General features: G+C 52.2%; 1 protein-coding gene across 1 annotated transcript; it reads right to left on the bottom strand.

The window, feature by feature from the left end:
* Positions 1–25,950, bottom strand: CIROZ (ciliated left-right organizer protein containing ZP-N domains). Its single transcript, XM_055384252.2, has 12 exons — positions 25,859–25,950; positions 23,410–23,508; positions 19,809–19,933; positions 17,578–17,721; positions 12,187–12,225; positions 11,089–11,226; positions 10,496–10,580; positions 8,464–8,660; positions 7,507–7,630; positions 3,058–3,314; positions 1,142–2,343; positions 1–237 (listed from the first exon to the last, which is right to left on the bottom strand). Exons 2-11 carry the CDS (start codon positions 23,480–23,482, stop codon positions 1,162–1,164), a joined length of 2,364 nt encoding a protein of 787 aa, XP_055240227.2. The 5' UTR covers positions 23,483–23,508; positions 25,859–25,950; the 3' UTR covers positions 1–237; positions 1,142–1,161.
* Positions 25,951–27,729: the final 1,779 nt, after the last annotated feature.

Below are 27,729 nucleotides of genomic sequence, written 5' to 3'. Positions count from 1 at the left end.
CCGGGCGGGCGTTGCCGACGGTCTCCTCTTCTTGGCTGCATTTCAAATCCCACTTCCAGTGATGGGTCTGCCTGGAGGTGGGCGTCTGGGGGTCCACCTTTCCAGGGAAGCACTGAGTGAGTGCTCTTCCAGCCCAGAACACTGTACCCAGCCACAGCTGGGCATCTAAGCCAGGGAGCCTGGGGGCAGCTGGGTCACTGAGGGTCACTGGGGCTGTCCAAGCCAGCGGGGTACCAGCTGCTGCCACGGAACCCAGAGGAAGGGAGTTATGAGTAATGAAAACGAAGCAGTGGCATCCCATTCTCCTCCCTTGGAGTCCTTTAGAGACCTGAGGTCATGGCACCCCAAGGCCTGGGGAGGGGGTAAACACCAAGGGTTCATATCACCATCATCAGCAACCCCCAGAGACATCTGAACCATGGCTCAGGCCCTCCATGCTTTCCTGGGCCTGCAAGCATCCCCTCTGCCTGGGCCGGGAGGTGGATGGTGGAATGATCGCCGTAAGAACGGCTCTCGAGTTCTGAGTGCACTGGATGTCGTCCGGCTCCACGCCAAATGCTCTACGTTCCTTTCCCACCCAACTCTCAACAGCCCCATCGGGAGGAACGATTACCATCCCCATTTGACCCATCAGGAAACTGAGGCTCAGAGAGGTGAGTGCCTTGCCAAGGTCACACAGCCAAAGAGCAGAGGAACTGGGACTTGAACCTAGCTCCTGGCAGGCCTGGCTGCAAAGCCTGCACCTTACCCTGATGCTTCATCACCTCCGACAGCAGACCAAGCCCAGAAACACAGCTGGCAGGGCCAGGGAGAGACCAGGAGACACTGCCCTGCACTCAGCACCTCTTCCCTCGGGGAGGTCCATGCAGGCAGACGGCCTGCCGCTTCACCCCTCCCTCTGGGTTCCACGGCAGCAGCTGGTACCCTGCTGGCTTGGATGGCCCCGGTGACTCTCAGTGACCCAGTGCCCCTGGACTCCCTGGCCTAGATGCCCAGCTGTGGCTGAGCACAGTGATCATCTGGGCCGGAAGAGCACCGGGGCTTCCCTGGAAAGACGGCCCCCAGCCCCCACCTCCAGGCCGACCCATCACTGCCTCCCACCCTTTGCACTCTACCTCCCCAGGGTGCACCCAGGACTCACCCTGGAGTCTCCATGGAGGCTCAGCGTGGGGGCCTCTCAGAAAACCCCTCCACACTGTCTTGAAGCTCAGGAGGCCTGTGGCTTTCAGCACTGAGGGCCAAGGTGGGCTCCATCAGCTCCTGCTGGAGTGAGGCCCCCCGGCCAGCCTGGAAGGGGTATTCAAGCTCCACCAGGCTGGGTAGCGACACTCCTGTGGGAGCCCACAGGCTCAGGGTTTGCATGGATGGAGGGCTGGACGTGTGTGCAACCCCCCACTCCTCCTGGCCCACAGGCCAGCCAGGGGCTGACTCCAGGTATCGGGCCTGGTCTGGCCCTCCCACAGATGAGGCTTCGGGTGTCAGAAGAGCTGCTGGGCGAACAGGTTCTGGTGGCAGAGGTTCCATAGGAAGAACTGCCAGGGGCGCTGCCAGCCTCACCCTGGGCATCCCGGTGAGTTCAGGTCCTGAACTCAGCCAGGCACTGGAGTCTGGCTGCCTCACACTTGGGGTGGAGAATGTGGCATCCCTCACTGGCAGGATGGAGAGTCCTGGCGCCTCTATGTCCTGGCTTGGTTCTGAGGATGAAAGGTCCATGCGCCCCCTGGCCCCCTCCCTGGGGAGACCAGGCCCTGTCTGGCGTGGCCTCTCCACTTCCGTTCCAGAGCACGTTTCCTGGGGCTCTCCGGGAGAACGGTGAGAAACCAGCTCCTCTGCAGCCAGTGTGGCCCGCCAGGGTCTCGCCAATGGCTGGAACTCCTCACTGGCTTGGCCGGGCTCCCCCCTGATGGGCTCGGGTGCAGCCACATCCCTGCTTGACAACCCTCTCAGCAGGAGGGGACTTCCTGGAGACTTGGCGGAGTCCTGTTCAGGCCTCACAGTTCCTAGACCTTCAGTCAGGGTGACAGATGGTCCTGAGACCAGGAGCGATTCAGGTCGTTCAGGCCTCGGGGCTGGCGGTGAAGGAGAGGAGGCGTCTGAGGACACGGGCAGGGTCAGAGCCGGGTGCGCTGGCAAGACTGGACGTGGCCGCCAGGGACTAGCCTGGACACCCTCTACAGGCTCCGAGGGGAGCGTGGCTGGAGGTGTGGGGTGTCCAGGGAACCCTGCTTCCCCTGGGGGAGCCTGGGGACCTCGCTGAGCTTGCACCACTCTGGGGAAAACGGAGGCAGATGTCTGGCCTCTTCTCGCCGGTTTGGCTGTTTGCAGGAATGGTCCAAGCCCCTTCTTCACCAAGAGAGAAGTGGAGAGAGAAAAAGCATCAGAAACAAGAACACATGGGCTCCGGCTGCCCTGAGAATCTCAACCCAAAGATGGGTTCGAGGGACCGGGTGCGCTGGCTCACGACTGTAATCCCAACACAATAGGAGGCCAAGGCGGGTGGATCACTTGAGGCCAGGAGTTCCAGACCGGCCTGGTCAACATGGTGAAACCCCATCTCTACTAAAAATACAAAATTAGCCGGGCGTGGTGGCGTGGGCCTGTAATCCCAGCTACTCGGGAAGCTGAGGCCGGAGGATCGCCTGAATCTGGGAGGTGGAGGCTGCAGTGAGCCAAGATCGTGCCACTGGACTCCAGCCGGGATGACAAAGCAAGACCCCATCTCAAAAAAAAAAAAAAAAAGAAGAGCTGGAGGAAACTGTGACCTCTGGGTCTCCAGTCCTCTGGTGTGCCTCAGTTTCCCTCCCTCCATTTGTGTGCATAGCTGCTGACCCCCCACCCCCTGTTGCCTCCTTTGGCTGTGTCTCAAGGCCCTGGGAGGCTGCCGTGATCCAGGCCGACAGATGAGGGGGGCTGCCCTCAGGTGGGAGCTCTTGGGGGCCCAGCTTTCTATGGGAAATATTCTGAATTTGAGGAGGTAACATGGTTAGGGATCAGAGTGGGGCTCTCTTTGGAAGAATGGTGGTGAAAGAGAAGGGCCTCAGGCCCAGCTGGGTCTACCGATACTTCTTGGGGACCAGACTCTTTGGAGGAAACCATGGGCAGAGGATGCAGCCACAGACGTTCCTTGGCCAGCGCGTCGGAAGGCCGGTGCAGGAGGTCCCGAGAAAGCCATTCCTGGGCAGCTGGTCCTGCAGCCCACACCTGGGAGGAAGCAGCAGATGGCACTCCCGCTGGAGGGGTCTCTGGTCCTGGGGATGGTGGGGAGGGAGTGGTCCTCAGTGCAGCAGTTGAGGCAGGCGACTCTGTTCCTGAACCTTCCAGAGAGAAGACAGAGGTCAGCCTTCCTCCTAAGGAAGCAAAATCCTCCCAACACCCTGCTGAAGGGACCATGAGTGACCCCTTTTCCACAGGTGGGGAACGGAAGCTTGGGGAGGTCAGATGCAAGTCCTGGGTTGGGAAATGTCCATTGGCTGAATTTCACAGTCCTCCCACTTGGAGTCCTTTTTGAGACTATGTGGACATCAAGATTCTTTTTTTTTTTTTTGAGATGGAGTCTCACTCTGTGGCCAGGCTGGAGTGTAGTGGTACAGTCTCAGCTCACTGCAACCTCCGCCTCCTGGGTTCAAGTGATTTTCTTGCCTCAGCCTCCCAAGTAGCTGGGATTACAGGTGTGCACCACCATGCCCAACTAATTTTTTTGTATTTTTAGTAGAGATGGGTTTCACCATGTTAGCCAGGCTGGTCTCGAACTCCCGACCTCAAATGATCTGCCCGCCTTGGCCTGTTAAAGTGCTGGGATTACAGGAGTGAGCCACCACGACTGGCCCATTTCTTAAAATTAAGTCACAGAAATTCAGATTTCTGCAAGGGGCACCTGGCCCTGACTCCCTGTCCCAGCTTCAACGCCACCAGATGGTTTCGTCTTTTGAGCCATTTCCTATTTTGAGGTCAAATACCTTGGCTCAGCCTCAGGAACCACAGAGAACCGGAGAGTGCTCCCTGCCCGATCACCTTTCAGGTTAGACTCAGCCCAGGCAGCGTAGGCATTCCAGGCCGATCATGCTTTGCCAAGTGCAGGAGAGGAGGTACGGTGCAAGGTGTTTAGCAGGCCCCCTGGCCTCCGCCCACCAGATGCTGGTAGGATCCCCTGAGTCATGACAACCAAAAAGGTCTCCAGATGTTGCTAAGTGTCTCCTGAGAGGCAAAAATCCCAGTTGAGAACTGCTGGGTTCCAGCTTGCAAATTCTGGCCCAAGGGCCAAATACAGCCCTTGGACATGTTTGACTCGGCCTGCAAGGTGTTTGAACTATTTTTTAAATTAACCAACAACATTTTAAAAGCAGGAGTTCTTATATAACCAGCTTCTCGTGGAAAACCAGATTTGGCTACACGGGCCTGCCTCCCTGCAAGATAGGATCAGCTCCAGCTAAGCGAGGTTGCTCCACTTAGAGGGACCTGGTGGCTGCGGGTTCCCAGGATTCTCCACCACTCCCTGTCACCTCCAACACTGAGCTTTGCTGCCTTATCCTCCCATGCCCGGGCCCTGGGTGTTCTTATCCTCCCCACTGTCCTGCCGCTGACATTCCCCGTCCCACCCCGAGAGGCATTTCCATCAGTGAACCCAACTTTAAAATGTGAAAACAGGCCGGGCACAGTGGTTCACACCTGTAATCCCAGCACTTTGGGAGGCCAAGGCAGGAGGATCACTTGAGCCCAGGAGTTTAAGAACAGCCTGGGCAACATGCATGATCTCATCTCTATAAAAAATATTTAAGGCCGGGCATGGTGGCTCACGCCTGTAATCCCAGCAGTACGGGAGGCTGAGGCGGCTGGATCACCTGAGGTCAGGAGTTTAAGACCAGCCTGATCAACATGGTGAAACCTCATCTCTACTAAAAATACAGATTAGCCAGGCGTGGTGGCGGGCACTTGTAATCCCAGCTACTCGGGAGGCTGAAGCAGGAGAAGTGGAGGTTGCAGTGAGCCAAGATTGCGTCATTGCACTCCAGCCTGGGCAACAAGAGTGAGACTCTGTCTCAGGGTAAAAAAAAAAAAAATTTAAAAACTAGCTTGGTATGGTGTCTTGTACCTATAATCCCAGCTACTCAGGAGGCTGAGACAGGAGGATCCCTTGAGCCCAGGAGCTCAATGTTATAATGAGCTATGATTGCAACATTGTACTTCAACCTAGGCAATAGAACAAGACCCTGTCTCTTATTAAAAAAAAAAAAATATATATATATATATATATGCACACACACACATACACACACATATGAAAACAACTATATCTAAACCATCTCTTAGATTTCTGCAGACCAGACACTTCAATAATTAGGATTTGTCCTATAGGTTCTAATTACATTTGGGGTCAAGGAAGAGGAAGATTTTTTTAAAATCTCTAACCAGGGGGAGTTTAGGCAATTCTAGCATATATTAATATTCCAACACATTAGTCACATATTTACAAAAGAAAAATGTTATCTGTGTAAAACTTTTTTTTTTTAATTCCTGGTGAAAATTCAAGCCAACAAGCATTTATGAAGTGCTTACCAAGGGCAAGGTGGCAAGATAAGGCCTGTCAAGAATAAGAAGCCGAACAGGACACAGCCCCTGATCTGAATGAATTCATACTAGAGGGAGAGACACGAGCATGCACCATAACTATAATAAGAATAGAAAGACCTCGAAGCTGCAGGGAAGCTGCTGGGGAGGTGCAGGGGAGGTGTGCTGGGAACCAGGGAGGGGAGAGATTCATTCTGGTTGCTGATGTTAAATTAACAAAATGAGGAAGAGAACATTCTTTCCCCGTGTAAATCTTTCCAGAGAGGCCAAAAAACCTCTTCCTAAAATGTTTCTATTGCTGTTGCTGATCTATTTTTATACTGTACTCTGTATCTTCCTATCAAGGACCTGCCCTCTCATCAAAACCTAGGATAAAGATCACCTACTCTCTGACATCTCTCCTGAGTCCACCTGCCCTCATAATTCTCTGGGCATTTTTTTTGTGTTGTTTTTTGTTTTCGTTTCTGTTTTGAGACGAGTCTTGCTCTGTTGCCCAGGCTGGAATGCAGTGGCACAATCTCAGCTCACTGCAACCTCCACATCCCAGGTGCAAGCGATTCTCCTGCCTCAGCCTCCCAAGTAGCTGAGATTACAGATTAGAGATGTCTTCTTTTAGGAGAGATAGGGTTTCGCCATGTTGGCCAGGCTGATCTCAAACTCCTGGCCTCAAGTGATCCTCCCACCTTGGCCTCCCAAAGTGCTGGGATTATAGGCATGAGCCACCACGTCTGGCCTTTCTGTGGGCATTTCTTATCTCCCCTTCCAGATTGGACGCTGCTTGAGAGCAAGAACCAAATCCAGCAGCCTCCATTCCCACCTAAGCCTTGCATGGGGCCTCATAAACCGCAACTGCTTATTGAATATCTGTTGGATAAAGTTCTAGCCCTCCCTTTCCAAGATTAATGTCATCACTGCAGGAAACTGTTAAAATAAAAACAGTCAAAATGTGTAAAAATTTTCAAGAAACATTTCCATTTTTAGCAGACTGTCAGAACTCACCCCCCATCCCGCCTTTTTCTTTGTTTCTAATTCTGAATTTGGGGCTAGCTGTGGTAGGCAGTCCCCCTTTTAATCTTTAAATATAGTTCTGAATATAATTACATTTTTGTGCAACACCGAAACATCATATCCTCGTGACAGGGCGAACTTGCGCTATTAACATCTGAGTTAAATCTCCTTCGTGTCTGTCTTCGATTGAGGACAGTTAGGAAGTATAAGATGAAAGTGATCGACATCGTTTGTGAATTACGTGCATTTCCTTGTGCTGTATTTCAATGGATTTTGCTCCTGGTGGTTTTGCATGTGTGAATACCAGGTTGTCCATTAGCGGAGCTTTCGCCAAAAACCCCATCCCAGCATCCTAGCATGAAGGCATACACCACGTTTAGAAGAAGGTTCCTCTTGAGCTGAGAAACAAGTTGCATCGTGTCGTGCTCTTTGCCAAGGACACTCATCTGTCTACCAAATGACCCGAGGAACTGGAGCCCACACAGAGAGAGTGGATAAATGGAAACAGCTCTTCTTGCGCCAGGCACTCACTCTTCTAAGCCATTCATTCCCCTTATCTCATTCAGTCCTCAAAATAGGTACTGGTATGCCTATTTTCCAGATGGGAAAACTGAGGCTCAACATGGTTAAGTAACTCACTGAGGTTGTATGGTTGGTTAGGAAATGGATGCACCCCCATCCACCTCCCTTGTCCCCTCCCTGGCAGACTCCAGGGCCAGGAACCACATCACCACTCAGTTTTCATGATACTGTTGTTCTTCTGCCAGTTCCAGCCAGTATGTCTGACACCTCACTTACCTTGTAGGTGTGGGACCTGTCGGGTCCAGGGAGTGAAACATTGTCACAGAAGAAAGAACCCCAGGGCCAAGGAAAGAGGGTTTGTGCGGTGTGTGCCTGTTACCAGCAGTCACACCCTCATGGTGCCTCACTCACCCACACACTGGAAGAAGCTCTCCACTGTCCAGAGGACTGGGGCAGCCATCTCGGCAAATTCCAGGCTCAGGTCTACCCTGTAGAAAGCTTGTGTTCCCGGGGTTCCTCTGACTTCTTGGCATCGCTGTGGGGCCACAAGAAATTAGTTGCACATTGGCTGGGCGCAGTGGCTCACGCCTGTAATCCCAGCACTTTGGGAGTCTGAGGCAGGCGGATCATGAGGTCAGGAGATCAAGACCATCTGGCTAACACAGTGAAACCCTGTCTCTACTAAAAACACAAAAAATTAGCTGGGCGTGGTGGCGGGCACCTGTAGTCCCAGATACTTGGGAGGCTGAGGCAGGAGAATCGCTTGAACCCAGGAGGAGGAGGTTTCAGTGAGCTGAGATCGCGCCACTGCACTCCAGCCTGGGCAACAGAGCGAGACTCTGTCTCAAAAAAAAAAAAAAAGAAAAGATAAGAAATTAGTTGCACATGGCAGGGGCATCCCATGCCCCGTGGCTGTCCCCTGATGGGGCTACCTTGGTAAAAGCACGGGCCTGAGGAGCATACATGGTGAAGTCCATTTTCAGCCAGCGCCACAGCTCTGCCCTCCACGTTTCTTTCTTTTTTACTTTTATTTTTTGAGACAGGGTCTCACTCCCATTGCCTAGGCAGGAGTGCAGTGGCACAATCCCAGCTCATTACAGCCTCAACTCCCTGAGATCAAGCAATTCTCCCACCTCATTTTTTAATTTTTTTGTAGCAATGGGGTCTCACTATGTTTCCCAGGCTGGTCTTGAACTCCCAGGCTCAAGTGACGCTCCGGCCTCGGCTTCCCAAAGTGCTGGGATTACAGGCACGAGCCACTGTGACTGGCCTACCTTCCATGTTTCTGACCGCATATGGCATCGGTGACCAAAGGAGAAGGGCCTCAGGAAGAGAAGGGGCAAGACAGAGATGCCACCGGATACTCACCTGGACCTGGAGCACCCCGGCCGCTGGAATGCTGACCACCACAAAGTCCTTGTTCTCAGTCACCATGAAGATGTTGGACTGGTGGACTCGGAGGAATCTGAGGCTTAGGGTTTCCTCAGCGTAGGAACCTCTTTTGACTAGACCCAGTCTCTGCTTGGGGATGTGAACTAAGACCTCCGACTCTGGCTGGAATGACGCTGGAATGGGAAGGACACAGGACACAGAAAAAGACACACTTTGCAGGCTCGTGGACAAATTAAGTGGTGGTGGGCCTTTGCCAGGGGCCACACCTGTGGCCGGCACAGCACACTTCCCCAGTCAGTGACAGCAAGTTACTTGGTGTCCTGGTATCACTGCCTGGGCTGAAACTTGGCTGCATGGATGAAGAAGAGAAGAAAAAAAGACCATCCCCAAACACCTGACAGACCTTGCCACTTGCAAAGGCCCATCAGGAAGCAGATGCCAGGAGGGAAGCTGCAGAAATGTCTCTACTGAGACCGTCTTCGGCTTCGGTGACCTAGCCCAGTGCCCCTTCCATTTCCAAAGCAACTCTTAAGTAATATAACTCCTAGGCCAGGCACAGTGGTCCACGCCTGTAATCCCGGCACTTTGGGAGGCCGAGGTAGGTGGATTACCTCAGGTCAGGATTTCAAGACCAGCCTGGCCTACATGGTGAAACCCCATCTCTACTAAAAACACAAAAAATTAGCCAGGCGTGGTGGCGGGTGCCTGTAATCCCAGCTACTTGGGAGGCTGAGGCAGGAGAATCGCTTGAACCCTGGAGGTGGAGGTTGCAATGAGCCGAGATCACACCACTGCACTCCCACCTGGGCAACAAGAGCGAAACTCCATCTCAAAAAAAAAAAAAAGAAAGAAATACAGCTCCTATCAGTTGTTTACACTTTAGCAAGAATTTCACTGTGTCAGGCTCTCAGGGGGACATTTTAAGCCAGCTCTGCAGCTGCTAATGGAAGCATCTGCCTTTATATAAAGGGATTTGAAACACTGTGAACAGGGAAAGAGATGGTTGGAGGCTCATCATGGTCATTGCCAATGCCTGAAAATCCCCAGAGCCCTGAGCCCTGATCCCGAAACTCAGTCCATGATAAAATTCTATACAAATGGAAAGTCTAAACCACCTCTAATTTACCCACACAGGATGAAGCCTTTATTCCACCTAACTTTGCCCACCGAGTTCTTTGAATTTAAATTCCCTGGAGGTAGGAAGTGGTCTTCCAGATTCCGGACCTCTTTATATGACATAAGACCCAGGGCAACGGTGTCACTCCAGGCTGAACAAAACAGTTATCACATACATGGTCTAGATCAGGGGTCCCCACCACCCTCAGATCACAGAGCCCTGGAGGGTCTGACCAGGCTGCAGGCTCTCTCCCATCTCTGTTCTCAGAGCCTCTGGAGCCAGCTTAGGAGCTCCCAAGAATTTGCAGACCTCAAGTTTGCAGGTCTGTAGTAGATGATTTTACTTTTTTTTTTTTTTTTTAGGTTGAATCTCGCTCTGTCCCCCAGGCTGGAGTGCAGTGGTGCCATCTCGGCTCACTGCAAGCTCCGCCTCCCAGGTTCACGCCATTCTCCTGCCTCAGCCTCCCGAGTAGCTAGGACTACAGGCCCCCGCCACCACGCCCGGCTAATTTTTTGTATTTTTTTTAGTAGAGACAGGGTTTCACCGTGTTAGCCAGGATGGTCTCGATCTCCTGACCTCGTGATCCACCCGCCGCGGCCTCCCAAAGCACTGGGATTACAGGCGTGAGCCACCGCGCCCGGCCGATGATTTTACTTTTTATTCACCCCACATCCCACCCCTACTCCACACACACATACCCCAACACCTTCCAGCAAAAGCAAACTTCTCTTTGTCCCAAGCATTTCTGAAACGCATAGCCAAGGTTGGGACTGAGGAGAGGAGAGGTGGGATGAGACAGAGGGGAATAAGGTGCCCAGAGGAGGGAGAAAACAGAGACCAGAATGTGATGAAGTTGGAAAGGTGGACATTAGGGGCACTCCTGGGTCTTACCCGGTGGGCAAGCAGCTTCTAAAGAATAGGCATGGTGACCGCTCACCAGCCATAGTGGCAGGAGCTCAGCAGAGGTGTTCAGCACCTGGGGAGGAAGGGGGGTCCCCCCTGAGGTCTCCAAAACCGCTCCTTCCAGATGCAAACTCCCTCCACAGGGGCCCCCTCTCCTACCTTCGAATTAGTCTCTGAACTAAAGCCCCAAGTGTTACAAAGCCCAGGTCAGGGATTATTGCACCGATGCAACTAGGAAATATTATTTAGCTGAGATATTTTTAGCAGGAAGCGAGCTCAGAGCAAAAGTCATGTGAGCCGTCTTCTCTTACACGGCAACTTTGGGCTATTTAAAGAGATGGTAATTACGCTCCTGCCGCCATGATCAGGACGAACTGAATGCATGATTGCAGGAGCCCCTCATCTGCAGAGCGGAGCACTTTACGCTAATGGGGCCCAATTTTCGAAGGCGCCTGCCTAAATCTGTCCGGTCTCGCAGGTGGACATTTGACTTGTCACTGGAGGGGTGGCAACCTGCTCTTCTAGGTGCTATGCCCCAGAGGCCCCTCACCTCCTGGCAGGGCCTGCTGCCCACCACTGACCTCCCACCTCTGAAGAAGGCCTTGTCTCGGGCTTTGGACGGTGACAGTGGTGGCATTGATGTCCACATACAGTCCCATCAGGCTGGCGTCTTCAAGAGAAGCCACCAGCTCCCCTCGAAGGGACAGCAGCCATGGAGTCTGGAGAAAGAGGACACGTTCACAAACCATGTGGCCAGGGAGGCACGGTCACTAGGGGTTATGGAGAAGGGACACTTGAGGGGTCACCTAGGAAGGTAACAGGGTCACGGGGAGGATAATCTAGGCCAGGAGGCAGGACGGCAGGCCACTCTGGGAGGAGAGTCAACCAGACGCTAGCACGCTTATACTTTAGGGTAGGAGGTCCCTTGCAGGGGTGCTTGGCACACAGTAGGTGTACAACGCAACTGAAAGAACGAACACACAGTTACCCCTAACAGCAATGCCAACCAGTCGGCCCCTATGCCGCCCTGGCTGGGCACAACTGGAGTCCTGTCCTTGGCTCTGTTTGCCACCCTTTAGTGGGACATGGGAATCAGGGTCTTGAATAAAGGTGAGGGCCAGATGCGGGCAGAGGGACAGGGAAGGGTCCCCAGCTCCCATCTCAGGAGGACTGGCAGGGGGACGTCAGGAAGACTTGGGGAGGTCAAGCTCACTGACCCCAAATATTCAAAGGGATGTGAAATGGAGAAGAGGGACTGGATCCTTCGGGGAGGCTGCGGGAAACACTCAAAGGACCAGCAGAAGGAAAATTCGGGAAACACCTGTGCAACGTGGAACAAGCTCCTTACAAAGGAACAAGCTCCCTGTCACTGGAGACTTGGCAGAGAGAATCTTAGCACAGGAAGGACCTTACAGCCTTCCAACCCAGCCTCCCACCCAAAGCTGGGGTCCCCTCTTCAAGATTGTTCTCAGATGGCCTCAGGCCTCTGCCTGGAGGGCATCAGCGGGAGCTTCAAACTTCAGCCGGCAAGACCTGGTCCTTGAAGAGTCTGTACCGTCCACGACACTCTCCGGAGGACAAGCAAACTCAAAAGCTGCCTCAGAGCATCCTGAGCACCCACCAGGCCTAGCAGAAACTTCCAGACAGTTGCTCCTGCTACTTCAATGGGACCCACTTACCTGTCTATTGTCCCTCCACAGGGGCAGGGGCCGGGAGACCTGCAGAGACAAAGAGGAAGCAATGTCTCCTGCAAGCTTTGAGCAAAGGTGAGCAAACATCCCTGCCTGTGCCCATCAGCGCCGGCAATTACCCCAGCAGGAGGCCGGTGAGAGAGCTGTGCCGCAGGGTTGTTTGCTCATTAAGACAAGAAAATCATTTATGTTCTGGGACTCGAGTGTCAACAGACGCAGGGAAATGTCACTGCCTCAGCTGCCATCCTAGGCCCGGCCAAGGGGGCAGCTGGGGTCCTGGGTGCAGCTGGTGAGGCCAAGAGCGGGTGTGCATGGGACCAACCCTGCTCACAGCCCACTTCCATTGGGGCTGTTTCCTAGGCCTCTTGTCTTTTTTTCTCCCTAAGTCCCAATATCTTCCTCGCCCTTTTTCTTTCCACTTTGGATCCAACTAGCAGAAGTAGAGAGTGAGGGCTTCTATGAGCCCAGAGAGTACACATGTGCCCCCCAATGGCACCATTCTTAGGGGCACCAACCATCCCGGTTCCCCAGCAGTGGGGAGGTTCCCCTGATGTGGGATTTTCAGTGCTTAAACTGAGACAGGCCCAGGCAAACCGAGACAGTGGTTTCTCGTACCGCGCCTGAGTCTCACATCCATCCTGTAGGGTGGCACCATTCTCCCGTTTCACAGACCAGGGTCCAAGGTGATGGCGTGGGCAAGGCACCTTCCCCAAAACCCCTCTGCAGCCAGTGCCGCCCCACCCAGGTGCTCTCTCAAGTCTCTCTACTTTCTCCAAATGCCCCTTTGCCTTTGCGTCAGACTTGGCCAGGGAGGTTGTGGCACCGGACAGAGTCATAGACGAGCAGAGGGTCCCTCGGAGACCATCAGACCCCCTCTCCTACCCGATACAGAATGGGGAGACTGGAGCCAGAGTGGACTGACTCATCTTGACAGCTCCCCAACTCAAGGCTACCCACCTCTTCTCTCCAGGGGCAAAGAAGGGCTTCCAGAAGCAGAAAGGAGTGGGTGGGGCCAGGAAAAGGCCCGCCACCACCATGCAGCCTCCCCAGTTGCCCAGCTCGGCTGTTCCTTGGCCCCAGAGAGCCCATGTCGGCAGCAGGCTCGGGCTGCCCACAGGGAGCCCCTCGGGTCAGCCCTGTGATGGCCTTGCTTTTAGGGGGTGCTGCCTTCCCTTGGGGAGCAAAGTGGAAGAAATGGAGGAGACGTCCACAAGGTCTGGCAGGAGAATGAAGAGGATGCGGCAATTCCTCAACACCACCAAAGCTGCACCATGGTGCCCCAGCCCATCCCCCCTGCTGAACCAGGAAGAAGACAGAGAGGCCCCCAGAGGCCAGGCTGTAAGAAGGAGGGAAGCAATTCTGCTAAAAGAAGGAAGGGAAGGCCAGGCGCAGTGGCTCATGCCTGGAATCTCAGCACTTTGGGAGGCTGAGGCGGGTGGATCACCTGAGCTCAGGAGTTCGAGACCAGCCTGGGCAACATGGTGAAACCCCATCTTTACCGAAATTACAAAAAATAAAAAATAAAAAAATTAGCCAGGAGTGGTGGCAGGTGCCTGTAGTCCCAGCTACTCAGGAGGCTGAGGCACGAGGTTCGCTTCAACCTGGGAGGCGGAAGTTGCGGTGAACTGAGATTGTCCCACTCACTCCAGCCTGGGCGACTCTGGCCAGAGTGAGACTCTGTCTCCAAGAAAATAAAGGAAGGAAGGGAAGACGTGACAAGTGCGCAGCCAAAACGCACCGTGCCCTTTAAGTCGCCAGGAGGAGGCTATATTTAGGGCCCGTGGACATTCCGCAGGAGCTCCGGCAGCCTTCACTGGGAGCAATCGCTAATCACTGCATTGAGTTTACGGGTGCCCCTGGGCACACTTAACCCAGGGCAATGAATAGTTATTGCGCGGCCTCCCGCTCGGGGCCTGTGGGCACACTTAAGCGAGCTCGCAGATCGCTGCGAGCAGGGCACGGCTCGGGTACACCCTTGGGCACCCTGCGCCATCAGCGGGGAGAGGCAGAGTATTAAATATCTATGTGCCCTGTGCCCACAGCTACATTTAGCCAAGGGCAAGGCCGGTGAAACGGCTTTAATTAAAACTTAATGCAAGTTCAAGGTGCAGCCACGGAAGTGGCGGCTGCAGAAGTCACCAGGAATGAATCAGTCAATTCGATGAGGTTCTCAGAAGGGGGAAGGGGCTGGAGGGGAGGCGGGGGCAGCAGAGACCCGCCTCTGCTCCTTGTGTGCTGCCTACCTCTGTGCGACTCTGTTTAGGGATGCAGAGCCCCCACCCACCCACCCACCTGCTCCCACACCTCGGTCAGTGAAGGATGCCAGGGACTGGGGCATTGGGGCATCTGGGCTTCAAGGGCAGGACGATGGAGACCAAGCGGCGCCCGAGTGAGGAGTCGTTTCTGCTTTTCTCAGCAATTCGGCCCAGGCCCAGTGTCGTGTGAGGACAGCAACACCGTCCCCCTGGCGGCGGCTTCCAGAATCACAGGCCCAGTGCAAAGGGAGCAGTAACCAGCCCCGGGATGTCAAACAGGTGCCCTGGCAGCCCTGCTTGGGGATCCCGGGGCGGGGCCGGCCCCGCAATTCTTAGGTGCACCAACACTGGCTTTGGCGTGGCCACTCTGAGCCCTTAATAAAGGCAGGTGGGCAGAGGAAGCCCCTCCCGCTCAGCCCCTGCTCCTTCAGGTTAAGAAGCAAAGGAACTTTAGAGAGTCCAACATGGCAGTGAGCCGGGCTCAGAGCGGAGATGAGCCCAGGTCTTCTGAGCTGGGCTGGTGCAGGGGCCCTTCCCACCACAGCACACTCATTTTTGAAGCTCAGATCAGATGAGAAGAAAGCGATAAGCTCTTCCTGGGGCAAGTCATGCCTTGGTCCTATCTGTTCCCTCAGCAGCAGCACAGGGCTGGGCATACAATAGATGCTCAATAAATGCTTGTTGGGGCCAGGCGCGGCAGCTCACGCCTGTAATCCTAGCATTTTGGGAGGCCAAGGCAGGTGGATCGGTTGAGGTCAGGAGTTCGAGACTAGCCTGGCCAACATGGTGAAACCCCATCTCTACTAAAAACGCAAAAAATATTTAAAAAATCAACTGGCTTTAATTAAACTGGTGGTGGCGCATGCCTGTGATCCCATGAGAATCGCTTGAACCCAGGAGGCAGAGGTTACAGTGAGCCGAGATCACACCGCTGTACGCCAGCCTAGGCAACAGAGCAAGACTCTGTCTCAAAATAAATAAATAAATAAATGCTTGTTGGATAAATGGTGTTTGTCATCAGCAGCCTTTTCACTCCAACCTCCTCCTCTTTCTCTTCCTCCTTCCTTCCTCCTCCTCCTCACAGACAGAAGATGCCCACCCAAATCCCTCAGGCCAAATCCAGCACTTTGTTTGAGCCACACAGTGCCTACAAAATTAAAGTGACTTGACCGGGCGTGGTGGCTCACGCCTGTAATCCCAGCACTTTGGGAGGCCGAGGCAGGCGGATCACTTGAGGTCAGGAGTTCTAGACCAGCCTGGCCAACATGAGGAAACTCCATCTCTACCAAAAATATAAAAAATTAGCCGAGTATGGTGATGCACGCCTGTAATCCCAGCTACTCGTGAGGCTGAGGCAGGAGAATCACTTGAACCCAGGAGGCGAAAGTTGCAGTGAGCTGAGATCACGCCACTGCACTGCAGCCTGGGTGACAGAACGAGACTGCATCTCAAAAAAATAAATAAATAAAGTGAACTTTTTTTAACTGGAGGATTTTCACATACAATTATAGATTTCCAGTTTATCTTGAAATGTTGGAAAATCTGGCAAAATGGGGCTGGAGTGGAGTCCAGCCTCAGCTCCCTCTGTAGGGGGCCAGGACTGCAGGTTGCGCCTGTTCCAGCATCCCCAGCCCCCACCACGTGGCCTGGCTCAAAGCCCAGCTCTGTTGCTACCAGCTGGCAAGTCTCCTAATCTCTCTCTGCTTAGTTCTCTCACCTGCAGAATGGGGATCAATATAGAACCAACTACATAGAATCGCTATGAAGGTGAGATGAGTTAATATTTGCAAAGTGAGTAGAACGGCGCCCAGCACAGAATGAGCCATATATAAGTGTTTGCTGGGCCAGGCGTAGTGGCCCACGCCTATAATCCCAGGGCTTTGAGAGGCCAAGGTGAGAGGATCGCTTGAAGCCAGGAGTTTGAGACCAGCCTGGGCAACACAGTGAGACGCCGTCTCTACAGAAAATTTGAACATTAGCTGGGCATGGTGTCATACGCCTATAGTCCCAGCTACTTGGGAGGCTGAAGTGGGAGGATCCCTTAAGCTCAGGAGGTCAAGGCTGCAGTGAGCCTTCGTGACAGAGCAAGATCCTGTCTCTTTAAAAAAACAGGCCGGGTGCAGTGGCTCCCACCTGTAATCCCAGCACTTTGGGAGGCTGGGGCGGGTGGATCATTTGAGGTCAGGAGTTCAAGACCAGCCTGGCCAACATGGTGAAACTCCATCTCTACTAAAAATACAAAAATTAGCAGGGCATGGTGGCACACACCTGTAATCCTAGCTACTTGGGAGGCTGAGGCAGGAGAATCGCTTGAACCCAGGAGGCAGATGTTGCAGAGAGCCGAGATCGCACCACTGCACTCCAGCCTGGGCAACAGAGCAAGACTCCATCTCGAAAAAACAAACAAACAAACAAACAAAAACCAGCTGACTGAATGAAGGAATGAGTAAAATTCTTTACTGCCTCCTCCTCAGTCCAGCACGCTCATTTCTGTGGCGGGTTTGGTCCCTATAGATGTTTGGGTTTCTAGCCCTCCCCACTCCCATCCAAATCATGTTTAGCTTACAGAGGTGCCCCGCTGATGAGAGCTAGAGAGAAACTTGAATTCAAGGAGCACACACGGCCATGAAAGAGCTCACAATTGGATGTGGGGCTCAACCTTTCTTCCCTGATGTTTAAAATGTAGACATTGCACCTGATCGTACCTGGGGTCTATAACTCTTTGACATTACCCAGGTCAAAAAAAAAAAAGCATCCAAACTAGCAAATTTTTTCAATCCAGAGAGAAAGGACACAAAGATGCAATTTTGCAGCTTTGGTGATAACCCAAGTGGCCCCCTGAGCCAGCCAAGATGGGAAATCCGGAACCCGAGGTCAGAGAGCTTTAATCCCCCCTCCCTCCCATCTCACTCCTCCTTGCTCAGAACCCAACCCAGCAGACTTGGATCTAGCCAGTACCCAGGGATGTCTAGGAGAACAATGCCATACTGCATCTGCAGCTACCACCTGTCTCCCTGGGCCACGTCCTGCGGTGCAGGAGCCAGGGCCACCTGCCTTGGCCTTTAGAGAGAAGCCCAGCCTGGGAGGTCCCTCTGCCACCTCCCAGACCCCCCGAACCCATTACCTGGATGAACATGGGCCCACAGTGGACGCTTTCCTGGCCCAGCCTTGACCTTAGCATCGGACACTTCATTATGTAGCGATCACTCCGCTCCAACCCCGTCACCCCTTTCTGAAATATTCTGATTTCCAGCCTGTAATTTGCTTTCTGGAAGTAGGGCAAAATTCATGTGTGCAAATGAGAGAGGAAAATACAGTTAGTAGCCTGCAATTATAGGTCAGTCCCTGTTCACAGCAAATAGGACACCATGAACCTCCTAGAAGGTGGGCTTGTGGAAGAGGGATGGGAAACGAGACCAAGGTCGACACCAGCACGGAGCTTGGGTCCGGCTCTGGAAGCTCAGCCCCCACCAAGGAAGCCCTCCAGGCCGGGGAGCATTTGGGGATTTGGGGAAGGTCAAACCTAGTCAGACAGAATAAGAGCTTGCGTCCTAATGTCCCTTGAGAGTTGACAAACATTTGTTCACACTTTATCTCCTTTGATGCTCACCAGTGTCTCATAAGGCTGGGCTATTTTTTGTTGTTGAGACAGAGTCTCATTCAGTCACCCAGGCTGGAGTGCAATGGCCTGATCTTGGCTCACTGCAACCTCCACCTCCTGGGTTCAAGCAATTCTTGTGCCTCAGCCTCCCAAGTAGCTGGAATTACAGGCAGACGCCAACACGCCCGTCTAATTTTTGTATTTTTAGTAGAGATGGGGTTTCACCATGTTGGCCAGGCTGGTGTTGAACTCCTGGCCTCAAGTGATCCGCTCATCTTGGCCTCCCAAAGTGCTGGGATTACAGGCGTGAGCCACCAAGCCCAGCCAAGGCTGGGTTTATGAGACATAAAATTCCCATTTTACAGATGAGGCAGTTGAGGCTTAGAGAAGGTAAATGACTAAGCCAAAGGCATGTGACCATTTCTGAGACTAGATGTGAGAGCTGGTCTAGCTCATTCCAGTACAACGCGGACTTCAAAGATGCCAAACCAATGGGTCCCTCTGCCCCTCCCAGGCTGCCCTCATTCAGCCACATAAGAAGAACCCAAGTCTAAGCTTTGCGGTGGGGCCTGAGAAGGGTGACGGGGCTGTCAGAGAAGGGCGACCGCAGAGAGGAAGAGAAAGAGGAGGAGCAGGGTAGTTCCCAAAATTCCTTCCCCCACTCCAGACCACAGCCCCACTCAGGAAAAACTCTGGACTGGGTCAAGGAAGGGAGCACAAAGAAATGGAAAGGGGAAGTGGAGGTGAGGAAAAGACAAGAAAAAAAAACTGTGAGCCAAACTGTGCGGCTGGTTGTCCCCTTGCAGGACCCCTGGAGTGAAATTTAAGTAACAAGAATGCTGGCACAGTGGCTTATTCCTATCATCTCAACACATTGGGACACCGAGGCGGGAGGATGGCTTGAGCCTGGGAATTCCAGACCAGCCTGGGCAACATGGTGAAACCCCATCTTCTACAAAGAGTACAAAAATTATCTGGGTGTAGTGGTGCATGCCTGTAGTCCCAGCTACTCTGGGGGCCAAGGTGGGTGGATCACTTGAGGTCAGAAGCTCAAGACCAGCCTGGCCAACAAGGTGAAACCCCGCCTTTACCAAGTAGTCTCAGCTACTTCAGAGGCTGAGGCAGGGGAATCGCTTGAACCTGGGAGGCGGAAGTTGCAGTGAGCCGAGATTGCATCACTGCACTCCAGCCTGGGTGACAGAGCGAGGCTCCGTCAAAAAAAAAAAAAAAAAAGGAAAAAGAATACAAAAATATCTTGCTTCTGTAAACTTTAGAGTCACATGGTCTCGTGAGCCCATAATGGGCCTGTGCAAGGGAGGGCTGTCAGTCAGCCTTTGCAACTCCTCAGCACTATTTATTCACTTCATTCAGCACTTACTGCGTACCTACTGTGTGCCAGGCCCTGAGGCAAGCCTGTGGGTGTGACTGCCTCACCCCAGAGACTCCAGGTCCAGCAGGAGATGGTGTGTGAGTAGGCACATTATGAGTCAGTGTTGGCAATGATAGAAGCAGGTCTACTGCACAGAGAAGGGGGGATTCTCAGGAGGACTGCCTGGAGGAGGCAGCATCTGAGCTGGGTGGCGTTTTAATATCTATGCCCATAAACTCCATGAGGGCAGAGACTTCTGGTCTCCCTCAGCTCAGTTTCTGCAGAGGAATAATGGTGCAGTGTCTCCTTACTTGATATCTGAGCTCAGGCTTAGCTCCTTAAATCTCCCTTAAAAAAAAAAAAAAAAAAAGTTTCCCAAACCCACCTCTTTCTGCACAAAGCAGGCCGAGTATTGAACTCGAAAAAGGAAGTCACCATCTGAAGCCGGATGCAGGAAGTAGCCACATGTAGCAAGAGAAGAATCCAGGTGGTCAGGGGACCTCCAGGTGCCTGGAATGAGAAAGAGACAGAAACGCGGGTTGAACCTGTGGAGGTGGCTTCTCTGGCAGGGTCAGAAATATCAGACTCGCAGATAGAAGCTGCTCCGCCTGGAAGCTTCTTACCTGGAGGGGATAAAAATAGCAGTAATTTTTAAAAGTCTGGAAAGGCATATACCAACAGGAAAGCCCGATGGTTCTTCATTCAAGGTGTATCCAGAATCCAACCCCATCTCCCCACGTGAATCCTCGGCTTGTGTCATTGCGGCTTCCTCCTTTGCCCCAGTTGTGTATATTTCATGCAGCAGCCCGCAGGATCCTGTTCAAAATGTAGGCAGATTGTGTCTCTCCTCTGCTCAAACCTCTTCATTGCCGGCCAGGCACGGTGGCTCACACCTGTAATCCCAGCACTTTGGGAGGCCGAGGTGGGAGGATCACTTGAGCTCAGGAGTTCGAGACCAACCGGGCCAACATGACAAACCACATCTCTACTAAAAATACAAAAATTAGCCAGGCGTGGTGGCGCCCGCCTGTAATTCCAGCTACTTGGGAGGTTGAGGCACGAGAATCACTTGAACCCGGAAGGTGGAGGTTGCCGTGAGCCAAGATTGTGCCACTGCACTCCAGCCTGGGTGACGGAGTGAAACACTGTCCAAAAAAAGAAAAAAAAAAAAACTCCATTGCTTAAAAAAACAAAGCCCTTGAAAGCCTCACGTGACCTGCCCTCACTTCTCTGACCCCCTTTCCCACTTCTCTTCCCCTCCCTCCCTCTGCTCCAAACACACCAGACCCACTGCTATTTCTCAATCATCCCAGGCCCACTCCTGGCTCAGGGCCCTTGCACTGGCTGTGCCCTCTGCCTGGAGCTCTCTTCTCCTAGATATCCACATGGCTGACTCCCCTGCCTCCTTTCAGTCCTTGTGCAAATGTTGCCTTCTCCATGAAGCCCACCCTGACTACCCTCTTAACACTCCCCGATCCTGCCCTCCTTCACCCTTTTCTGCACAATCATTGTCTTCTAACCAACTATCTTACTGGCTTATTTGTTATATTGATTGTTTATTGCCCTCTAGTCAAATGTCAGCTCCACGGAGCCAGGGATATTTGTCTGTTTTGTTCATTGCTGCATCTTTAGTGCCTCAAGCTGTTGCTGGCACACAGAAGGTTCTCAATAAATAGTTGTTGAATGAGGCTGGGCACGGTGGCTCACACCTATAATCACTCCACTTTGGGAGGCCGAGGCAAGTGGATCGCTTGAGGCCAGGAGTTCGAGACCAGCCTGGCCAACATGGTGAAATCCTGTCTCTACTAAAAATACAAAAAAATTAGCTGGGAGTGGTGGCAGGCACCTGTAGTCTCAGCTACTCAGGAGGCTAAGGCAGGAGAATCACTTGAACCCAGGAGGCGGAGGTTGCAGTGTGCCAAGGTCGCGCCACTGCACTCCAGCCTGGGCAACAAAGTGAGACTCTGTCTCAAAAAAACAAATAAATACAAATAAAAATACAAAAATTCGCTCGGCGCGGTGGGGGGCACCTGTAGTCCCAGTTACTCTAGAGACTGAAGCAGAAGAATCGCTTAAACCCGTGGGGCGGAGGTTGCAGAGAGCTGAGATTGCACCACTGCACTCCAGCCTGGGCAACAAAGTGAGACTCCGTCTCAATAAATAAATAAATAAGTAGTTGTTGAATGAGTGAAAAATAAAGGGGGCTATCTCTGGGTAGAGGGATTACGAGCAGTTTTGATTATCTCCTTTGGATTGCCTGTAGTTTCTGTAATTATCTTGTATTGCTTTTGTCATGATTATTTTTAAAGCATTTTTAAAGCTCACAGTTTCACTTTCAAATGCTTGACTCGACTGTGCATTTGATGGGAGATGAATACGCTATTCCAGAAAACAGCTCTGGCAGCCTTTCTACGTGGGACTCTCTGGTGACATGCTTTCCTTTCAAAAGCACGCAGCTTCCACCGCTATCTTTAGCAAGAGATCAAGGCCGTGCCTCTGGCGGAGGAAGGCTGTGAAAGGTAGCTCGCTGGGGAAATAAAGTGTCTGAGCTGGATGTGCAAATTGACCTGGATCGTTTTAGTTTTGCATTCACGTTTGCACTTTGTAAATATTTGCCTGGCACCCTGCTGCTCACACCTGCTTGCTGTCCCCTCAAGTTTATGGAAGGCAGCAGGCACCGTCATTTCTCCATCCCCACCTGGCGCTGCCACGTGAAATGAAAACTCTTCCTCAAAAGCCACAGGTGTCTCTGACAGCGCCTAAAACTAATGGCCTGTGGCTGGCCGCTGTGACTAATTCTCTGATTATTGGCTTTATGATTTTACGCTTAAAACTTCTTTATAATAACACACAGAAATGTTTAATGGGCTCTATCCAAAGCCATAAAAATTACTTATTGAACAAGCGTTTTAAGACTATTAATCTATTGTTTTCCATTAATAATGGCTCTCCAAAGAACAGGCGACAGCTTAATGTATCCACAGCTTTTCTCCTGGAAAAGTGGCCTTTTAATACACAAATGTCTCTCCCAAGGCGTCCCGGGCTGGCTGGCCAATGGGTGGTTGGCCCTCCCAGGGCAGATTTAGGCCCTACCGGTGCCAGAAGGTGCTTTAGGAATTTCCAGAATGAGCAGGGTCCCTAGGAGGTTTTCCTAGACTTGGGTGAGATTGGGAAGCCTCCCTCCTCAATATCTCTTTTTCTGTGCAAAAGAGAGGAGGAACCTGGGGGCTTGCTTTGCAGCCACCGAGATGGAGAGCATGGAGGGAAGCAAGCTATTTGCTCCTCTCTCTACTCGTGTTCCCTCCAGAAGGTTCCAGAAGGTTCCAGGTACGCTGAAGACATCCAATGCTTTCCTACTTCTTCTGTTGGAAAGCTCATGGCAGAAAGGTTTCTGGAAGTGACACTATGCCCCTTGTTTTTTGCTATTTTAGGTGCGCTCTTCCCCCACCAAGCATGTGATGGCCTCCCATTTCTCCCAAGTGTTTGAGAATCACCCCTTTAGTCTCACTTCCACTTTTGCAGAGTGATTTCGATTTTGGAGCATAGCGGCACCAGATGGGTGCTTCTTCCAGAGCTTTGGGCCACTTGTTCATTCAACAAATATTTATTGGGAATCTTCTAAGCGCCAGGCAGTGTTCTCCGTTCTGAAGATGCAGCTGTAAACAAAAAGCACGTGGGCCGCGCCCTCACAGCGCTGCCTTCTGTTGGGAAGAGGGGCGCAGATGACAAGCTTGGGAACAATGGCAGGAGATCATCTTACTAGTGAGGAGTGCCGGGATTGTGACTGGGGTGGGCGTGGACGACTTTGGGTGGGCGTGGACGACTTTAGAGAGCCAGGAAGGGCTGTGGGGGGAGGTGGCCTTTGAGCAGAGATTTGAGTGATGCCCAGGAACCTGCAAGAGCCATGGGGGAGGAGCATTGCAGGCGGGGGAAGGCAACACAAAAGCCCCAGCAAAGACCCCGCCCAGCCACCAACCACCTCTTACCTGGCAAGTGCAAGGTCCTGGCCAGCCACCGCCTCAGCCCCTCCACGTGGCTCCTCGGGATCCACAGGGTCATGTAGTCTGAGAAGCACTCAACTGTGTCTGTCCAACAAGAAGATGCTTCTGAGAAGGAAGGAAGGAGGAGGGAGGGAGGTGGGGAAGGGAGGGAGGAAGGAAGGAAAGAAGGAAGGAAGGAAGGAAGGAAGGAAGGAAGGAAGGAAGGAAGGAAAAGAAGGAGCTCCTCTCAGCCTGGCTTCAACGGAATAGTCAGGAAAGGGCATGTAGGGGTCATATTGTCCTAACAGAGTGACCCTTTACTCCATACAGAGGTCACAGTTCACAGGAGGAACTGTGGGGAGGAAGGAGGAAGAACCTGTTGGGAGGTCCTCAAATTCCAGCCTGCAGGCCGGGCACGGTGGCTCATGCCTGTAATCCCAACACTTTGGGAGACCGAGGCGGGTGGATCACTTGAGGCCAGGAGTTCGAGACCAGCCTGGCCAACACGGTGAAACTCCGTCTCTACTAAAAAATACAAAAATTAGCCAGGCGTGGTGGTGCATGCCTGTAATCGCAGCTACTCAGGAGGCTGAGGCAGGAGAATCGCTTGAACCTGGGAAACAGAGGTTGCAGTGAGCCGAGATCACACCACCGCACTCCAGCCTGGGTGACAGAGCGAAACTCTGACTCAAAAAAAAAGATTTCCAGTGTGCCTACAAGTAACTTGGGCACTTGTTAAAATACAGATTCAGTAGGTCTAAGGCGGGGCCTGAGATTCAGCAGTTCTACCAAGTTCCCAAGTGATGGCTGCTGGTCCAGGGACAACACTTTGAGTAGCAAAGTCTTGGAGGTCATTAAATCTAAACTTTATGTTTTATAGGGGGAGACAGGGAGCAAGGTGACTTCATGGTACATATGTGAGTACTCGCCAGGCATGGGGCTCACACCTGTAATCCCAGGACTTTGGGAGGCTGAGGAGAGCAGATTGCTTAAGCTCAGAAGTTCGAGACCAGCCTGGGCAAAAGCAAGACCCCCCCATCTCTAAGAAAAAAATTTTTTGTTTAAATTAGCGGAGCATCGTGGTGCATGCCTGTGGTCCCAGCTACTCAGGAGGCTGAGGCGGGAAGACTGTGAGCTCAAGAGGCAGAGGCTGCAGTGAGTCCAGCCTGGGGGACAGAGTGAGACCCTGTCTCAAAAAAAAAAAAAACAGCATAGGCACTGGTGTCAGTAGGCATCTGGGTTTGAATCCCACCTCTGTTGTGTGTATGTGTGTGTGTGTGTGTGTGTGTGTACCTGTTGCTTAGTTTCAGTTTATTTCTGTGAATTGATTGGATGATAATGATGGTGATGATAGTAATAATAGTGATGGTAGTAGTGGGATGATATTGATGGCGATGGTGGTGATGATGATGTTAATGGTGGTGATGATAGTGATGGTGGTGATGGTGGTGATCATGATGGTGATGGTGACAATCGTGGTAGTGATGGTCACAGTGATGATGGTGCTGGTGATGGTGGTGATGATGGTGTTAATGGTGGTGATGATAGTGATGGTGGTGATGGTGGTGATCATGATGGTGATGGTGATAATCGTGGTAGTGATGGTCACAGTGATGATGGTGCTGGTGATGGTGGTGATGGTGTTATTCGTGGTAGTGATGATGGTGATAATAGTGATATGATGATGATTATGGTGTCGATGGTTGTGGTAATGATGGTGGTAGTGATGGTGGTATTGGTGCTAGTGACAGTGATGATGGCAATAATAGTGATGGTGACTATGGTGGTGATGGTGGTGGTGATGTGGTGGTGGTAATGGTGGTGATGGTGGTGATGATGGCAGTGATGGGACTTCATAAGATGTGAGACTTTAATGAGTTAACGCATATAAAAGTCTTTACAGGGTGATCACTGCAGAGCACTTGCCTAAAGGTGACAGCTCTTATGATAATAATAATTACTGTCATCCAGAGATGAAAGGACTTATCCAGGAACAGAGCAGCAGGACCAGTGGCCCAAACTCCCCACCATCATTTTCCGGCCCATCACAGAGCCAGACGGAGCATTACAGAAATCGAGTAAATGTTAGAATACACATGACACTGAATCAATAACGAACCCAATGTTGTGTTCCTCTGCAGGTATGAGACGTATGTCTGACTCCTACAGGCCTCAGGGCTTCATTGTGGACACAGCCTCCCACTGTCTAGGAGAGCTGGTGGAGAAACTGGGAGGTCTCCCCTGAATCTGCTTGACATGGATATGGGATACTCACGTGTACTTTAAAAAATACGGGCTGGGGCCGAGCACGGTGGCTCACGCCTGTAACCCCAGCACTTTGGGAGGCCGAGGCGGGTGGATCATGAGGTCGGGAGTTCAATACCAGCCTGGCCAACGTGGCGAAACCCCATCTCTACTAAACATACAAAAATTAGCAGAGCATGGTGGCGTGTACCTGTAATCCCAGCTACCCAGGAGGCTGAGGCAGGAGAATCACTGGAACCCGGGAGGCAGAGGCTGCAGTGAGCCGAGATGGCGCCACTACACTCCAGCCTAAGCAACAGAGCAAGACTCCATCTCAAAAAAAAAAAGAAAAGGTAGAGTAGGGGCAAACTGGCTCAGCCATGGAATTCTGCAGCTTTGCTGACCGCTTCAGGCAGACAGCACAGCCTGCGCCCAGACCAGAGGGAAGAGGCAGTGTGCAATGTCCTGGTCACCCCTGACCCCAGCCTCTGCCCATCCCGCCCCAGTCCATTCTTGACACGGCAGCCAAAAGGGATCTTAAAATGGAAATGAGATCATGTCAGTCCCTTCTCAGAACCTTCAATGGCTCCCCACTACCCTTGGAATAAAATCCAAACACTTCCACAATCCATGTGTTCCTGAGCCAAGCTGGTCTTTTCTCTACCTCAGGGCCTCTGCACATACTGTTCCCTCTGCCTGAAACACCATTCCCAACTCTTCATGTGGCTAGCTCTTCTTCATCTGCAGGTCTCAGCTTAAATGTCACCTCCTCTGGGAGGTCCTCACTGACCATCCCCACCCATTCTCTACCCTGGTCCTGTGTCTCTTTCCTTCCTGACTTGAATCACTGTTGGGAATATGTTACCTAGCTGTTCGTGAGATTTCTGTATACTTCTACTCGAGTGAGGATAGATGGAGATAAGGTTGTCTCGCACTGACGCAAAGAGAAGCTCAGGTAGGAGAGGGGCCATGTCTGCCTTGTTGACCACTCTATCCCCAGGGTCCTCCCATGGACCAGTGCCTGTTGGCCAGCAACTGCTCAGTATCTGTCCAGCAAAGGGCTGTGGCTGGAGCCTGGCCTGCCCTGAAGCTGGAGAATAAGAGAAGCCGTGACCCAGAGATTTGTCTTTTTCCTTCTCCCCCATGGCACATAAACTACAAGCTCCAGGAAAACGCATGAGTTATGTCTAAACTGTTCAACGTGGCATCCCCAACACCTTGCCCTGTGTGTGGCATCCACAGAGGCGTGCTAAATATGGGTTAGGCACATGTTTTCATCCCGAGTACTCCAGTACAGGACACTGGAGTTTTCTGTAATCACACAAGAACAACAGCATTGTGAGATTGTTCAGCCCCAGGAAGTGGAATCCTGTTGGATGTAACCTATTTCCCCCAATAGAGCCCTGCCCAGAGTTGATAGAGAGCTTAAGTTAAATATACTCCAAGCTGGGCACAGTGGTGCACATCTGTAGACTCAGCTGCTCTGGAAGATGAGGCAGCAGGATTGCCTTTACCCAGTAAGTTGAGGTTTTAGTGTGCAATGATCATGCCTGTGAATGCCACTGCACTCCAGCCTGGGCAACCTAGCAAGACCCTGTCTCTGAAATACACACACACACACACACACACACACACACTCTCTCTCTCTCTCTCTCTCTCTCTCTCTAGAATTATTCTACAACTGAAGAAATGGGAATATGTAATAATATTGTCTCCTGGGCTAATTTCTCTCTCAACAGAGACATTTAAGCCACCAGGAAGAACACAAGGCACCTGGGCCCTGGAGTTGGATGATCAGGGCTTAGACCCTGGATCAACCTATGTGACCTGGGGCGAGTCATTTAATCTCTCCAAGACCACATTTCCTTTTCTGCAAAATTATCTTGGGCCCAAAGAATTGGCCCTTTGCCCCTCCTGGGTGAAAGCAACTGGGAAGTAAATTCTAAGCCCTTGGAATGTTTTGCCTGTTAAGAGTGTCTTTGTGGCTGGGTGTGGTGGCTCATGCCTGTAATCCCAGCACTTTGGGAGGCTGAGGCAGGAGGATCACTTGAGTCTAGGAGTTCAAGACCAGCCTGGGCAACA

This window comes from Gorilla gorilla, chromosome 1 (genome assembly GCF_029281585.2).
Source record: "Gorilla gorilla gorilla isolate KB3781 chromosome 1, NHGRI_mGorGor1-v2.1_pri, whole genome shotgun sequence".
Lineage (NCBI taxonomy): Eukaryota > Metazoa > Chordata > Mammalia > Primates > Hominidae > Gorilla > Gorilla gorilla.
This window is presented reverse-complemented; position numbering and strand designations above follow the sequence as displayed.

Bases quoted from the DNA above. Each gene is read 5' to 3' on its own strand.
- CIROZ (XM_055384252.2), bottom strand. From the start codon at position 23,482: ATGACCCTGTGGATCCCGAGGAGCCACGTGGAGGGGCTGAGGCGGTGG. The intron at 19,934-23,409 runs GTAAGAGGTGGT...TTCTCATTCCAG, and splicing joins CAGGACCTTGCACTTGCCAG to GCACCTGGAGGTCCCCTGAC. The intron at 2,344-3,057 runs GTAGACCCAGCT...CTCTTGGTGAAG, and splicing joins CTGGTCCCCAAGAAGTATCG to AAGGGGCTTGGACCATTCCT.